The sequence below is a fragment of the Scaptodrosophila lebanonensis genome, unplaced genomic scaffold, assembly GCF_003285725.1.
Source record: "Scaptodrosophila lebanonensis strain 11010-0011.00,11010-0021.00 unplaced genomic scaffold, SlebRS2 tig00000089-arrow-pilon, whole genome shotgun sequence".
Lineage (NCBI taxonomy): Eukaryota > Metazoa > Arthropoda > Insecta > Diptera > Drosophilidae > Scaptodrosophila > Scaptodrosophila lebanonensis.
Window position 1 is genome coordinate 3681912 of NW_022060565.1, and position 17955 is coordinate 3699866.

Genomic DNA, 17955 nt, shown 5'->3' on the forward strand with positions numbered 1-17955 from the left:
GTTTTTTCAAACTTTATATGTAAGTTATCTTTATCTAAGTTATTCCTTCCAGTTTATTAAATTGTGTTCTACCATATACTTTTATCTTTTTGTCTTAAAAGCAGTTCCTGATGAGGTTCCTAGAGCTAGAATCTACAATGAATACTTTTTTTATAGCCTGAAATACTCCCATTTGTTTGGAACAAGTCACTAATGGAGGATTGCTCCAGATCTACTTTAACCAACTATTGTTATTTTGCTAAGCTGCTAATACCATTAAAATTTTAATATCATCACAACAATATCTATTAAAGATCGAAATCAGTTGCTGGTTTCGATTCCAATATTCAAAGTAATTGCAGTTTTGTTCCTACGAGCTTGGAATATAATAAAGAGTGGACACACTTTTTCGCAAAATATGTACACACTTTTAAACCACCCCCAAATTACTACAAATTTTGGAGAGCTATGCATCCTGACAGTTTACACTCACGACGCACTAACGGCTTTCCACTATCAAATATAGTCACCTCTAAAATTGACGATATATTTCTGACTGTTTTGAGAAGCAAACTATTAAGATAAAATAAAATTGGGTGCAAATTATTGCGATGCAGAGCTCTAGTATCTAACACTTAGCTACTTCTTCTATATCTAGCTTGCTCCTTAATTATTCAGAATGTATTGGATAAGATCTGATTATATTTATGAATGACTAAAATCAAATTTTGATGAGTTTTTTTTTTAATATTTACTTTATTCAACATCGGATTAAAAAGTGAACTTTTACAGTAAAAGGTATAAATCTATTTTGGTTTTTGAACCTTAAACTCAACGTTACGTACATGGGAAGTTCGCGTTTTTTGATTCCTGTTGCTGACTGTGATGATTCGATTCCCACACACCGTCCACATTAAAAAGGAGGCGATGTCAATCTAGTAGACCGAATATGCACCATGCTGTACATAATACACAGAGGTAGGCGTCGCGACGGATTCCCAAGGATTCCTCCAAAGAAATTGAAGTTCCGTTCGAAGCCCGTGGGATGCCGTTTCGAGACCCAAGCAGTGGATTTGTTCTAAGTAAGAGTATAAGCATGTTGGGGTTAAGTCCGAATACTAAACAATCAACGACGGATTAAATGGGAATTATAAATAATAGTGTTGTCGAACTCGTACATTACTTTGATGCATCGAATAACTGCGTGCCTTAATGACCTTCAATATGATGTGTATGTAGTATATGAGTTCGTTCGTTCGTCTTGTACTCGCCATATCCTTTCCAAAAGACACCTCAGCATTAATCTCTGTTTACAAATTTGGTTCACATCTAAACATATTTAATTAATAATTTTGCATTGTAATGTTTATTGCAAGTTTAACACAGAAATACACGTACATATTCACAAATACATGAAATTCGAAAAGTTTGGTAATAAAATTTGGAATAAGAATTATGCGCTGTATTTTTAGATGGCTACGATAAATAAAGTCCCACCTATGAACCGAACCGTTCACAAACAAAATTGAAGCAATTTGGAAATGAGAAGAAATAGAAACGTTTCCAATTAGGAAGGCTTCCAGAATGCAAATTGGAATACAAAACTTTTGGAAAGGTTATGTAAAGCTTCGAGCATCCGAAGTTGCGGTTGATTTTTATTATATTTCTCATTCGTTTTTCTTTAACATTTTATTATTGTCATTGAAATAGTTAACATTCATATAATTATTTGTTTATGTATAATTGTACACACATATAGAATTCATTATGTACCTATATAATGTTCTCATCATCTGCAGTTAGGTGCGAAAAACAAAATCAACAAAACATCGTTGGTGTTTGTTTGGGGAAGGAGCTCGGGGGTCCCATTTCAGCTGCCAAAACTTTTGGGTGGATTTCATCAGATTCTTATTGAAATTATAAACAAAATTAATGAAAATGCCTTGGAACTACATATAATAATGGCTTCATTATATCGTATCGTATATTCTAGTATCTAGTATGTTTACATATACAAATACAGAGAGAGTTCAATTATAAATTAGCATTAAAACAAATTAAATAAAAATCAACTCAAACTGTTCTCCATTTGAACACACAACATTCGAAAACAAAAAAGACAAAGAGTTGTGGGTTGTGTGCCCCATGGAGAGGAACAAATGCCAACAAGCCAGCGCATATTGTTGCTTAAAACCTAGTCTTATCAAACGGACTAGGTTGGGCTTTATAAATCAAACATATAGTATAAATATAAATAGATTCTTTTAACATAAGAAAAATATCAAATCACATTTGCATAGAAACAAAACAAAATAAAAGAAAAAATATATGTATATATAGATAGATAATAAAAAAAAAGGCGCGCCCTAAAGTTTCGACTAAAGTCTAACAATCGTCAACGTGTGTGTCAACTTGCAAACTAATATCATGAGCTAAACTAAAAACGCAGCCATAATTATTTATCGTGTGCTATATAATATTATGTATGTTATGTGTCGTCGGTAATCGTATGTGTCGCGACTATCATATATGTGTCTATAGTAGATGCTAGAAATTGATTCCAATGCGTTAACAACTGCGCTCTTCTATCGCCGGCCGCTAATTATTATAACTATAAACATAATTATGTTAATTATGTACGCATGCAGGCAGGTCTTGACAAGTTCTTATTGTATGTCTAAGCACATCGCTTGTACATTGTTCATTTATTTATTTATATTAGCCGTTTGTTTTTACAACATACACACGTAACTGTTTTGTTTATATTTGCAACGATACATAAAATGATTTTTACATAATTTAATCAATTTTAAGAAAAATTTCAATTCGACTTTTTGCTTTTCCTTTCACCTACTCTTTTCTTCTCTTTCTTTCTTTCATACTATTCGCATGCGTTTGGTTGGTTCATACAAAAAGAATGTATATATATATATATATATAGTCATATATATATTTTTATATATTTAAACGCACATTTAGTAAAACATTTAGAATATAACAAAAAGCTGCTTTGCGCATGTTTCACAGGATTTTTGTTGTTATGGTTGTTATGGTTGCTGTTATTGTTGTTCTTGTTCGTGGTGTTATTATTGTTGTTGTTGTGTAGTTGATTTTCTTTTATTGTTTTGCATTTGAATGGCCCAGCGACCAGCCTGTGCCCGATGTGCAACACCATCGACCGCCTTCGTCGGTATTATCGTCAGAGAGACCGCTTAGATGGGCACATAGTTGCCCTTCGGCTTGTAGAAGAGTTGACCGCGGAACGCACGACGACGGATCTCAGCAGCGAGTAGACGTTTCTCCTTCTGAATCTTCTTCAACACACCCTTGTTCTCCTGAGCACGACGCGACAAGTAGGGCAGCACCTCCTCGACTGGGCCGTACGGTATGTACTTATAGGCCGAGTAGCCGGCTTGACCTGCGAACAGAAAAATATATAACCATTTGAGTTATAGACGCCCATCATTCATGATTATAAAAAGCACCCGAAATGGGGGGGCACTTAACTCACCCAAGGGAAATGTGATGTAATCACACATGCCCAGCAATTGACCAAAACAAATCACTTTATCCTCTGGCGAGATTCCGATCTCCTTCATCTTCTCAATAGCGAAGCGCACCGTGTCCTCGTTATGCGAGGCAACCATGATGCCAATCTTCTTGGCATCCTCACCGCTATCCTTAAAGAGCTGCATGGAAAATGTGATTACTTTCGTTGTATAATCGAGACGGGATAAGAGTCCTGCCTACCTTGATGCGTCGCAAGCACTCGGTCAGTGTCTTGTGGTACATCTCTGTGGTGGCTTCGTAATTTGGATTCACGGGATCGGAATAGCCCAAGGCCTGAGCACGTGCCCGCTCCTGTTCCATGTAGGCGCCGCGCACCAGCTTAGCGCCAAAGTAGAAGTTCTGGCGCTTGGCCTGCTCCAAGTCGGTGCCGACCTAAGAACGACGATCAGATCAACGCAAAGATCAAGGAAAGTTAGTCAAGGATGTCAGGAGTATGCATACCTCACGGAAGGATTCACGCAAGTAGCACTGGTAGGTATTGAAAACGATGGCCTTCTCTTTGTTATATTTACGCATCATTTCGAGCGTAATGCGTGAGATAGCAGGCTGAAAGTATGTCTGTTCAGCATCGATCATAATGCGTACATCCAGCTCTGCAGCAGTCTGTGAATCGAAATAGATCGAAATAGCTGTAGTGACTGACTGACTGAATAAGTGGGCTCACTTTTTCTCACCTTTACAATTGTGTTTAGGCGACGAATCATGTTCCTAAACATCTCCTCTTCTTTGGGCGGTATCTGTGAGATCAGTCGACGCATTTGACCCGTCTGTGGATCGGGCACACGGAAAGTATCGCTCAATTGAGAGTTCTCGTCCACAATGCCCGACCAGGGAAACAGATGCAATATGCTATAAAAAAAAGAGTGGAATATATAAAAATATATAACGATTATGCAAACCAGTTTAAAGCTGTCTTGAAGTAAGAAAGAATTGGTTCAAAGCACTTAATATTTGTTCGGAATGGAGTCCGAATCGAAAGTGATTCAGAGACGTACGTACATGTCTCAGAAATCTTAAAGATGTGTTCAGATTTTGTTTCGAAACGGCACTACGTAGCTATAATAATAATTATGTGTAACTACTACTTACCCCTCCTTGTCAGAAGTCACATTCTTCAAGAATTCCTGCACGTCCTTGTTGTCGCCAACGCTAGCATAATACTTCTCGAGATCTTTGATGGTCTTGTGATGGGTGAGCACATTGCCTTGACCGCCAACAAGATCCTCCATATATTTACGTGTGCGCATAATAACCTCAGAGAGTTGAAGCTGTTACGTTTGACGAGAAATAAATTAGTGTTTTTGGTTTATTACACAAACACATACGACACTAGGACGATAATAATCCTACGGAGGAGGACGACAACGACAACGACACTTACCAGCAGCTGTGGACGGCCCAGAGCAGTCAGTTTAATGGCCGTAATGCCCGTGCCGAATGTAGCACCTGTCGGATGGTGAATCGACATTTGAAATGAATGAAGCATTTAAGAGAGGATCGATGAAGCACAATGATGAATGAATATGGAATATAGATGATTGTGAGTAGGAGAGTTTATCTTGATATCTTTGCATGCAATAATGTACAGTTACACACACACACACACACAGTCACAGACACACTACTACTACTACTACTAATTCTAATACTACTTCTACACATACATACACGTATATATACATACATATATGGGCTCCGATCAAAAAGCTACAATATATATAAAACAATAGAAATCATCTGCTTAGCCCACCATGCGGCTCAATGTTCAAAATAAGTGTTTTTGTTTTTCATTTTGGATTGATTGTTTTGGTTTTTAGATTATTACTTTTTACTGGATTTTGTTTTGAACACGCTTACCCAAGGCCACGGCACGGGGCACTTTAGCATCGTCAACTTGAAACGGAATTATATATGGAACCAGCGGTTTTGCAAAGTTGGTTTCAGTTTCGGTTTCGGTTTCGATTTCGGTATTTTGTTTTGGGTTAGTTAGTTTGCATTTGGGTTAGTTTGTATGGTTCGATTGGATTCGATTGGATTGATTCATTGATTGATGCCCCGTTTGACCAAATTGATTGTAGCCGTTTGTTTGAAGCGAAACGGTAACAAAATGTATGTGAAAAAGAAATTCATTTAAAATAATTATTAAATAAATTAAATCAAAATAATTATCATCTATACAATATACAACAATATACAATATTAAAACAGCTCTTTCAGGCAAGCCACAAGCTTAAATGTTAAACCCAACTACTTACTATATATCCCGCAATGAACAGAACAGCTTACTTTTCAAATCAAACCTTTTATTTACGCATTCATAACGCTTAGTTGGTCCCGCCAATGATACTAGAAAAGAGTTCTATAAACCGTTTATCAACTAGAAGTATTATAGTTGTTTAAAGGACTGTACTGTTCTTCTTCAAGTTTATTGTAAAAACTGGTTTTCTTTAAAAAAAAAAAAAAAAAACAAACCATATAGTTTCAAAAATAGTTTTACAACTACTAATTCCGTTCCGAATTTCAAATCTAATATATCATTTTTATATTATTTTCCTATAACTTTAACTTCACAAACATAATTTAAATTCTCCATGAAACGAACTGAAAGCCCAAAAATTCCAATTGTCTTTAAAGACAAATGGAAATGAAACCCTAACATCTTTCTTCTGAGTCATATTATTAACGACTGGTACTTCACATCATGCTGTTGCTATTTAATTGAAAGTATTGGAAGAACTTTGCAATGGGAATTGTGTATGAACTCAAGACCAACTCGCGAAATAATAAAAAGCATTCGTGCGACTTTTATGGAGATAGCCTATATATCATGCTATCCTTACTATTGAAAGTAGGCTTAGCTTTTGGGCTATTATATATTTGACTTTAGAAAAGACCTCGAAAACAACAGATGACGAATTAACATAGCCCCATTTGTGAAAAAACGATAACAGTGTGATGAAAACAAAACATAATGGGCTTAAATCATAAAACACCTTCTCATACATACTTCGAAAAGAATTTTGAATGAATAGCTAACTGCTAAAAACTAAAGACAAACAGCAAAAACATTTCACATTAGCAGAAAGGTTTGGGTGCAGATTTAAGTGCTGATGCAGGTATGTACAATATATACGTATATGGGATCGCTGGGAGCGGCTAGAAGCTGATACAAGACTCTATGCTGTGACATAAAGTGCACTCACCCGAAACCGCCTCGAGGCATTTTATGAAGGTCTCCATGTTGCGCTCACAGGTAGCCTCATTCAGATAGAAGTAGGTGCGAGCGCTGCTAACCTTGTAGCGTCGATCGGCAAAGGACTTATCGACATGATACTGCGGCATGGTGCCGTCATCTTTAACATCGCCAGCACTCGAAACTGAAGATCTAAATTTGGAATTGCACAAAATATACTCGATTAGTATGACTAATATGAGAAAAAATTGGGACTTGCGGCACTTACTCGACTTCACGCTTCTCCGCCTCCTCCTGTGAGATATCCTCTTCAACGGAATAGTCAAGAATTGGCTTTACACCAAACGATCGCAATCTGTTATCGAATATTTGAGAGAGCAGTTCATGTGTATTAGAGAGAGCTTTCTTTGACTTTTCTTTTCATAAGTGAGGTTAATTGGATATTCCATAAACAAAGATTTGGTTCAATTTAAAAAAATTAACATAAAAGAAATTAGATTTGGAAAATAAACTAAAGATCTGCTCCTCTGAAAGTAGAACTTATAGAATATATCTTTAAATTGTCGATTCTTTTTGTGTTAATTGTATTGTGCTCTCTTTTTCAATATTTAAACATTTTATTTCAAAACTTTTGAAATCTCATTAGGATAAGTAGAGCGCAGATATCTTCTGTTAATTTTGGGGCTGCTTTATGATGTTGATGTTGTCTTTAAAGGGAGTTTGCGTTTCTCGCATTGAATCGCACTTTTCGTTATCGATTCAAATTCAAGCTGTGCAATCGAAATGGCGACAGTGTTCACCAATATGCAAACATATATATACTAGAATGTAGTGCTTGGACCAGTGTTTAACAACTGCCTGTATTACAAGTGTCCAAAAAACGGTTTCAACAGTAAATCTGAAGCTTATTCGATTTAATCATAAGTTCTACCTCTCGCGGAACAGACCTTGCATGCTAAAAGCTGTTGCAAGTGTAGTGTTGCGTTAGATCTCACAAATATTGAGTATAGAGGTATACAGATAGGCATATATGTTAGTTATATGTTTCAAAAACAAGGAAGAATTAATCAAGCAATATTATGGAACTCGAAATTGTTCGCTTTAGCATAGGCTGTGCTACTCGTATGAGGGAGGCATGTAATTATGTAAATATGACTGGACGGTATGTGGAGTGCGTTTTCGAAAACTTCTGGGCTTCATTTGATGTTATTTAATTGCGGTATAGTTGCGGTTGTGTTGTTAGAGCTCAGGGGTCCAATTCATGCGACATGCCAGGATAATGCACACACACACACAATGGGTGCGTAGGGATTGTGTATAAGGATTAGTAATTAGCTGCGATCGTGTGTGATTTAATTGGAATTTGGGTGGTAGCATTGTTTATGGAACGTTGAAGCACCTTTCCAGCGTGGGCACAATAGTGTGACGATTCTCGCCAGCCACGAAGTGTCCGTAGAAGCTCGACTTCATTAGCAGCTCGAAGAGTCGGCCGCCCAGCAGTGTGCGGGCAACTTTCATAAGCTATTTGGTGGATTGTGGTTGGTTGTTTGATTGGTTGGTTGGTTGGTTTGTTGTTGGTGTGGAAAAACAAAACGCCGAACGCAAAATAAACGATAATTTTTCATTTGATTTGTTTGTGTGGGCGTAAGGGCGTAAGTGGGCGTGGTTCAATCGGTCGGCGATTTCATTCAAGTGTCGTGGAGGGTTGTAAGCGGTTTATATATTGATTGTGTTTCGATTTGAAGTATTTGTCGTTTTGTTGTTGTTGTTTTCAATAGCAATATATATACATATACATATATATATAAAAATCAAACATTATTTAAACCGCATCGGAATCGTTCAAACAAACATTGCAAGCGCAAGATGTGTTCGTTGTTGTTGTTGTTTTTGATTTTATTGGTTTTTATGTAGAGAAGCCGTCGGCAGGTAAATAATAATAAATATTTATAGCACACACAAATGAAAAGAGAAAAGAAGAAAGAAAAGAAAAGAAAAGAAAAAGAAAAGAACAAAAAAGAGGGTATAAATGACTTGGTACCGTTTTGCATTTACCTTTCGAGTGTGGGTATGATCTTGATTTGATCCTCGCCGGCGACAAAATGGCCATAGAAGGTCGCCTTCATCAATGATGTAAACAATCGTTGACCCAATATCTGCTTAGCGACTTTCATAAGCTGTGAAATTGTTGGCGTTCATGGTTTTTATTTGCATTAATTTTTAATTATGTGTGTGTTAATATAAAATTAATTTCGAATTTCAATTCATTTTAACTATCAGAAAGGATGTGGCAGTAAGGGAGGGGGGGCATTAACAAGGCAGACATATAAGACATACTTCCAAACAATCAGGAGAAATACAAGCAATGCTATTTAACGATCAAAAATTTAAGAGTACAACCCGCTTGAAATATTTCAGCCATCCATGGTGAGAGCGAGAGCGTTTTGCCCACACATCAGTCGGATATTATTCCGGCTAAGTACATTCAGAGACATGGCAAGAATGTATTATATACATGTACGTATATACATAAATACATATATATGGATCCAACGGCCCCCACAGTTGCCAAATTTAGCATAACTGCGACGGCAGCAACATCAGCATCAGCATCATCCTCAAGAGATTACGAGAATTGAATTTCACATCACAATTTCTCTTGATGTTTTTGTTTTTGCTTTTGTGTTCTTCTATGAGTAATAAATCATTTGGATTGTGGCCAAAACGTCAAGTCTACATAACAACAGACGCTACAATTAAAGACAATACCACCATATGGACGCTTAATTTGTCTGTTGCAAGTCAAGGTCTTGTGACAAAATACGTAACCCCGTATAGACAGCTTGCCAATTGCTAAAAAAAACGATAAACATCCGACAGATACACGTGCAGCATACACAATGAAATAACTATAAATATATATACTTATATATACCATATATACCATATATATGTACACCCATGAGAATTTCGTTAGGAACAAAGAGTCTTAGAGAAGATGAAACACCTGCATTAAACCAAAGAGGTCATCAACCTCATCCGTTTAAATATTCTTCAAAGAAGAAGAAGACATCCTTGAAGCTACATGAGGTCTCTGAAGTTCCCAAAATCAACACTATATTTCGAAAAATACTGAAGCTAAAGCTATCAAAATTTGCATGCATGTCTTTAAGGAAATATTCGAAAGTTCCCAGGTAAATACCTCATGTTATATGTTAGATGTTATAGCACTTACTATAGCAATTTTTGAAGCGACTCGACAATTTATATTCTAGAATTCCATATCCAATAAAGGGCTATTTCTTTAGATAATTCGATCATTTTAGCACAAAGTTATTTTAATCAACAAATTTCCATCGCAATTATATTGGTACATACTCGTATTTGCATCTAAAATTGAACTCAATGGCTTGATTTAGATCACACCAAGACATTTCCGGCATCGACGCTGTTAGACACACATCAAAGCCTACATTGTACTTACGTCTGTATGCATATACAGTATTATATAGATATATAGGTATAATGATATTATTGGCAATCGAGAAGCTTCCCAGCCAAGCAAGCACGTGCAATTTGTCAAAACGACGGGGGCAACAAGCATCCAAACCGGTTACTGGCTGGGCCAAAAAACGTTTCAAAAACAAAAATAAAACATCACAATGAATTGCTTGACATGACAAGGCACGGCAGGAAGTCGGGGGAGAGGGGGGGCAAGGGGAGTAAAACTGGTTACATAAAATTTGAGCTCGCAAAGCTTTTTTCTGTCTGCACTCGACGAGTTTTTATTTTTTCCTTGCAATAATGTATGTTGTTGTTTTTATTTCTATTTTTGTTGGCAAAAGTGCAAATTGTCAGGGCACGAAAAAACACAAGTGCTTAAAAACAAATAAAATTTAATTTTAAAAAATGTACACACATATGTATGTATGTATGTTCAGTAAATACATACATACATACATATATACGAGTATGTACATACATACATATATACATAAGCACACATAATTAAAAGAAAGCACAGGTGTGTCTGTCAATTGAGAAGCCAAAACAGCGATAATATAAGGAATAACAATTAGGGAAACATGCGCAAATTTATAAAGACTAGATACATATAAAGTATCTATATGTATGTATGTATGTACGAATGCACATTTGTATGTCAAGTATGCTCTAGATAGAGAGTGCGTTACAGAATAGAACTACTTTGCGTCTTTTCCGATATCAGAAATGACAGCAACCAGGCCAAGAGACCACGACGATGACGAGTGTAACACATAGCGTATACGTAATGTTCATTTAGCCGAACAACCCACACACGCACACACATACATACATACAGAGGCACACTTACACTTAACATCCATCCACTATCGCTGCACGTTTTGTTGTTATTGTTGAGTTTTGATTGGCGCATTTTTAGGGGCTTGGCGCAGACTTTATCGCCAGTTCCTCTATATGCAACTGTAAATGTGGGTGTGTGTGTGTGTGCATGTGTGTGTGTGGCGGTGACGTAGCAAGCAATCAGGCTGGCGTACTGGGTCGACTGACGTCTAAATGGCTGCCACAATGGCCCCTAAAACTTACAACACCAACAACAACAAACAGTTCTCTATCTACATTTAAGACTCGCTGCATGTGCAAGTATGTATATCAGTGTGTTTATGTATGTAAGTGTGTTTATGTATGTAAGTGTGTTTATGTATGTAAGTGTGTTTATGTATGTAAGTGTGTTTATGGGCGCACAGCTGTGCCAACTAAGCACTCCCACACTTAATCATTCATTCATTCACACATTCATTCAATAGTGCACTTGACCATGCTTTTGCAAATACAGCAATTAGCTTTGCATTCACATTTTACAACAACTGCAAAATCAATCAGTGGCGTCACAAGAGGGTTTGGGGTTGGGGGTGTTGGGGGGAGCGGAGGAGAGCGAGTGGGAGACGACAATCACAGAAGGAAGGAAGCAAATTGAATCACTCATCACAAATTGCAGCTTCTGATTGATAACGTAATAATAATAAAGACGGCATGAAACGTGAATAAGAATCACCCACTGGATCTGTTTGAAATAAACATATGAATATGTAAATAAGGGCCGGTTCCCTTTTCCGATTACATGTTAAGAGTAAAACAAGTTCTCCTTTTCGAATAAAATTGCAATTACTTTCGCTTTCGAAGATGGTTTCAAATTCGTTCCCTTCCGAATTGATATATAATAATTTTTAATTAGTGAATGCGCTCAAAACAAACTAGTTTTTGTTTTCCATACATACATATATGTAAAATATCATAATATAGCTAATAATAAAATGTTCCAATTATAATCGTGTGAATTTTCAAAAGACATTGCACATGATCGTAACAGGAAATGCAATTATTTACGAGAATTCTAAGTGAACACTTAAAACTCTTCACGATATATATTTAAGATTGAGATGACATGTAATAATGAGACATTGGCCAATTATTCGAAGAAAACTTTTGAAATCTAATTAATCTTTTTCTGTAAACCGGAAAGTATAACAATTTATTTCGAACAAGTTGCCTACATTGTGGAAGCGAGAACTGAGGGAACGGGAACAGGCCTGAGGACTAATGAATCACTATCGCGAGATTCTTAGTCCAAACCTGACAATATAGAGTTAGAATACGAAATTGAATGCTAGTGTGATTTTCACTGGACTATAAGTGACTGCAACACTCTTACAATCGAATATAATTCCACTAACTGCGATCTCTAAAATTTAACATAGCTCGGAATAATAGATAAGAGGGAGATATAAGGACTTGTAGTTTAGAAAAAAGAAACAAAAATACTGAGATAAAAAAATTAAGTTCATGAAAATATGAAGTAGAATTAAAAACGAAGATCTGAGAAACTGAACAGCAAAGGCCTATGCTAGAGCTATAGCGTGAAAAGTAAAAAGCACCTGATAACACGGGAAAGAGTTAATTGCAACTTGAATCCAGAAATCTCATGATCATTTGAGATACCAGTAGGAGATGAAGAAGTCTAACGATGCCCAGGGAAGATAAATAGAGATATGAGTTTGTGGTGAGCGGGTACCAGGACTTTAAGGAACGCAAAATCACAGGTCCAAAGCAAAAGTACCAGCAGAAATAAATGGATAGATGTGTAGGAGGGTAGAATGGAAAGAAGTACTTTAAAATGGTATGCATTGCACTCACCTTCATGTTGTGCTCGACCAACTTTTCGCTGGAACAGATCATGTAAACGACATAGGCGCGCACCAGCTCCCACGTTGTTTTGCTCTTGAATGCAGCAAGCGGATCGTTGAAACTAACATCAAGGGGGTCGCGTTGGGGCGTGCCCGCTGGCTTCGGTTCGACCGGCTTCAATGCTTCCCGTTTGCGTTGCTTGGCCTCATCATCAACAGCGATCTCGGCTGGCGCAACCTGAGCCTGCTGGTTGCGTGCAGCCGAGTGCAGTGAGCGTGTGGTTGAGTGGCTATAGAAGCCGCCACCACCGCCGCCGCCCCCACCAATTCCAGCATTGCCGGCTACAACGCTGCTCAGCACAAGATTCTGCCACTGCAATTGTTGATGTTGCTTCTGCAACACCTGACGTAAAGTGCTCAGAATATTGGCAGTTTCCGAATCAGTCGCTGCATATCCGTCACTGTTGGCATTGGTGTTATTGTTCTTGCTGTTATTATTGTTATTAGTTGTATGTAGGGCCTGAGCACGACGAAGTCCGTTGCCGTTGGCTACAGCGGCTGCTGCCGCTGTACCGCCGTTAGTGCTGGTGTTGCGACTATAGACCAAGTTAATTGTTGTACGTTGAGCGCTCAGGGAACGGAGTAGAGCCATTACAGGGATGATGCTGCACCTTTGGCCGGTTATCGTTCGATTTGAATTGAATTTTATTTGTTGAGTAGTTGTTGGGTAAAGTAGAAAATTGCAATAGACTTGTGGGTCCTGTGTTCGTTAGCTTGATGGTTATTCAAATTTGCAATTTAGTGGCAAATTTGAATTTGACAATTGACAAAACTTTTTATGTAGCAGCACGAGCACTACATGGGCTGCCTTTGCCTTACGTATATGTATATATGTATGAGTGTCCGTCCGGCCAAATCGGTATCGGTTTTTATCGTTGTTTATGTAAAAAAAATATTATTTAGATTCGAACAGCTGATTTCTGTCTGTTGTCTTTGCTTGCGTTGCCGTCGGCGCTGAAATTATTGCTGTTGCTTTTGTATATTTCTAGTTTTTGCTGAGCTTTTTTTCCTCCACTATAAGATGCTGCCGATTTGTTGTTGTTGTTGTTACGTGTTATACAACAATGCAAAGTTTGTGAGTGAGAGAGGGCGGGCGAGCGTACCACACAGTGAGAAAATAGAGCGCAAATTTTGTTCAATCGTTGACAAGAGAGAATGCGCGTGCGATGGCAGTGTTGGAAGAGAAGAGCAAACAAAACACACAAATTAGACGCAAAGCACAACTTTTTGTCACAATGTGCATAAAATAAAATTTAAAACAAATTTTTGCTTGTTTTCTATTTGATAATTGTGTGGATTCTTGCTTGATTTTTCTGCTGAATTCCTTTTTTGCGACGCCACACACGTTCGACCACGGCAAAAGCACAGTTCAAACTAAAGCGATTCTAACAGCAGCGGCAAATGACGGCGAAATCACTCGTCGCTTATACACAAACACACACGCGCGCATTTAACACACGAACACACACACACATTCGCAGAACATGTACCTTTGGGCTCGGCATTAACCGAAACGAATGTCCATGTCCACATCCATATCCTCCTGCTCGCCGCTTTCTTACGTAATAAGGCGCAAAAATACACATACACATACATACATATAAGCTTTGCTGTGTGACGTCACAAACTAAATCACATACATTGAGTACATTTAAGGTATAAATTTAATTGAAATGCGCCGCAATGGAAGCAACAACAATAATAACTTTTAGTTGTGCTGCACAGCAACCTAATTGGTGTTAATTCAAATCGTGTATTCCCGCAATGTCATTGGACCCCAAATGTATGTATATTTATGTATGTATGTACAAATGTATGTATATAGCTGTGTATACTCTATAGTATATTACATAGCAAGCATTGAATCAACCATGATTGCCTCTTTTAATTAATTAGCATCGCGCTAAATGCACGACAGACGCGACGCACAATCAAATCAAACTTAGCAGGTTTCAATGCAAAGATTTCATTACAAAAGAGCAGAGGAGAAAAATAAATAAAATGGAATAAAATGTTCCCATTACTGTTTCTACCGCCACTAAATAAATAAAATAAAGTGCGGTTGGCACAAAAGCACAATGCTGGCGTCGCTGTTAGCGTCAGCTTCGGCGACAACAACAAACGTGACGGCGACATGCAACGATGCGTAAAAAAATGTATTAAGCTAAAATTAAAATTAATGGCAAAAAAAAAATTATATTTTTGCTGACAACGGCGCTTCTTGTTGCACTTGCTGTTTCTGACACTGCTGAGTCTGCTGTTTATTATTGACTCACGGTTCACGATTTTCGCTGCTACGCACACAGCAAATTATTATATAACATTTGTCTAAGCATTCACTAGGCGGCTGACTGACTGGCGGCAGGTCTTTTTTCCGTAAAGTCATGCAGCCACTTACACACACACAAACATACATACACTAGCAACATTCATACATTACACGTTATGTTTAATTTCGCCCTAACAGACTCGCTGTTGCCATTTTACTCGCCGTTTTTTCTGCTTTTTTTCGTTCTGCTTGATTCTTCTTCTTCCTCTCTCCGCATATGATGTATATACATACATACATACTTACATATGTATGCATAAACTTTGTTAAGCTTTTCCTTCTAACCGATGGATATTTCAAACTTACATACATACGAACACTTTCAATTTTCTTTGCGCTGCCCAATTTTCATGCACTTTTCAATATAAAAACGTTTCTGGTTAGAAAAAAAAATGCTTTAGAAAAATAAAAAAACAAAACTCAAACCGAAAGTTGAAAGATGACGAGTTTCTATACGCCCATTGAATGAAAATTTCTAGTCTGTGTAACTGACTGATTTTTTTTTTTGACTTGTCATACTATTTTTTCCTTTTTGACAAATTACTCAATGTGACTTGTGTTCGTACCTCTTTGGGAAACTCAACCGTATTTTTTGTTTTTTCGTATTTCTTTTATTTATTAATTTTGTGTAATTTTGCGGCCGCAACTGCACGTTTATATTTTTTGTTACTCTTTGCGGGCTACTGAACTATAAGGGTCTGAGTGCGCGAACAAACTAAATTAAGGCCAACTTTGAGGCCGCGGCAGAAGTGTGAAAACTGCCGCTGCTATATTAGCTGGCCAAAAAGCTCTTTGCCGCTGAATACACGAAGCTTGAGAGTCTAAAATTCCGTATAGCGGTGGCAAAAGCGCTCATCGTCTTTCTATGACTGTTGCACGTGAGCGCACCGGCTGTCGTTAAATGTATTTATACATACATAGTGTGTACATACATGTGCTTAAAGGTTGTAATGCGTTTACCTATAAATTATGGGCGCTCGCCATTTTCTCGAAACAAATCTTCGATTTGTGTCCAATTGGAGCGCTCGATCTTATCTATGTAGCTGTCGGTTGGCTGTAAAGCGAAACGCCGTTATCTCAAGCTTACTCACACACACACACACACACACATATGCTTAAACACCAGGCCTTGTGATGCCACATTTTACACAGTGGGTGGTTCACTTAATGCAGTCTGGCAGCGCCACAAACAAAGTTGTCGTCCTTCTGTATTAACATACACCAACAAAAAACTCAATTGGTTACGAATACTTCACCCATTTCCTCTTTCGTTTTATTACAATTTTAGGTATATTAATATTACAGTCTTTTATCTATCCGTAAGAATCTAGAAGTCTGCATTCATGCTCAGTTTGATATTTTTTAGTTGGGGAAAGGCTGGTGACAAGGCGGGCTCCTCTTACTAGGAAGTAACGTAAAGCGATTGCAATATGTATGAGCCCGACATTATTGTATACCCCATACCTAGTAAGAGTATTTGCTGTAAAATATCAAAAAAGTCCGCATTTTTGAAAATTGTGAATTTATCGATTGGCACCTGACGGCATACATCTCTGGGATTCTTTGATGCTCAGGGGGGGGGGGGTCTTTTTCAAGTATAGTTACAGGCGTGACTGTGAATTGAGATCTTACCAAGGGTGTACGCATGGTGGGCAGGGGGGGGGGGCGTTCCCCCCTTTGGTAAAAGCTGGCTACGCCCTTGGATCTGACTGTTCTGCCTTTTTGTCTGTAGTGTTTTGCTTTTGAAGATATTGCTGGCAAATGTTTATATTATAAGACATACAATATTGGCATGTATAAGTCCTGCAAGAACATGATTAGTTTATGCAACGACTGAAAGCTTTTTAACTGACCAGCTCAGCAGTTCGATCTTATACTAGAAACCATCGCGCTATCTCCGATTTCCGAAACTATCGGTAATAGCGGGTGAGAGGATATCATGCGCGATTTCATGACAGTTTACGAAACTACAAAAGCTCACCAAATCGGCAATTGTCACGCGCACAGCTTTAGCTCACATACAGATGAATAATTGGGTGAAATAAGAATATTTTATATTTGATATGCCTCCTTTAGTGTGCTGTATACAATGGAAAATTTTTCAAATACTATGTACCCCTGCGGTGGGGCATACCTATGTACATATGTACATATGTTTTACAAAGTATGAATTTGTAGGCTTAGCATACCAGGCAAACAGAAATCAGCTACATGTGCAAGTGCTTAGTAATTCTTTTAGGTCGACAGCAGTATATTACATAACGAAGATGTGTAAGCTGTACCTTGCTCCCTATTTATGTTCGCCTGATACTATGATGTGTTTATTTTGTGTTCTATGAACAGCCAGCAAACTTAGTTACCGACTTGTCCTTTATCCATGCGCAGGGCAAATTTATACTTATGTCCATATGTATACAGTCCTTTCATTTTATATACAAGTATGTACATACATACATATGTATAAGGCAGCTGCCTTAGGATAGGTCGGTATTTATGAAGATATCTTAGCTCAATTGGACATTTGTTCATTTTTTATAATGGCACATGATATTTTAAAAGTTATTTATTACGTTTTTTTTATGACTCCTCTCTCTAATCTGGTTCATCGTATTTTTGTGATAATCGAAATTGTTATCATA

At 37.6% G+C, this 17955-nt stretch overlaps 1 protein-coding gene across 6 annotated transcripts; it reads right to left on the reverse strand.

Annotated features, from left to right (window-relative positions):
- Window positions 1–1589: 1589 nt before the first annotated feature.
- Window positions 1590–16025, reverse strand: LOC115627025 (proline dehydrogenase 1, mitochondrial). 6 transcript variants are annotated; one of them, XM_030522553.1, is made up of 13 exons: window positions 15883–16025; window positions 12938–14011; window positions 8142–8263; window positions 7011–7097; window positions 6753–6934; window positions 5407–5442; window positions 4931–4995; window positions 4639–4817; window positions 4224–4398; window positions 3991–4152; window positions 3730–3921; window positions 3491–3668; window positions 1590–3397 (listed from the first exon to the last, which is right to left on the reverse strand). In XM_030522553.1, the coding sequence occupies exons 2-13, from the start codon at window positions 13577–13579 to the stop codon at window positions 3192–3194; spliced, it is 2226 nt and encodes a 741-aa protein (XP_030378413.1). In that variant the 5' UTR covers window positions 13580–14011; window positions 15883–16025; the 3' UTR covers window positions 1590–3191. The 6 variants fall into 6 exon arrangements, with proteins under 6 accessions (XP_030378413.1, XP_030378410.1, XP_030378412.1 ...); XM_030522550.1 differs by lacking the exon at window positions 8142–8263 and adding an exon at window positions 8798–8919 and having other exon boundaries at window positions 15883–16023; XM_030522552.1 differs by lacking the exons at window positions 8142–8263; window positions 15883–16025 and adding exons at window positions 8798–8919; window positions 15623–15640.
- Between the last annotated feature and the right edge of the window lie 1930 nt (window positions 16026–17955).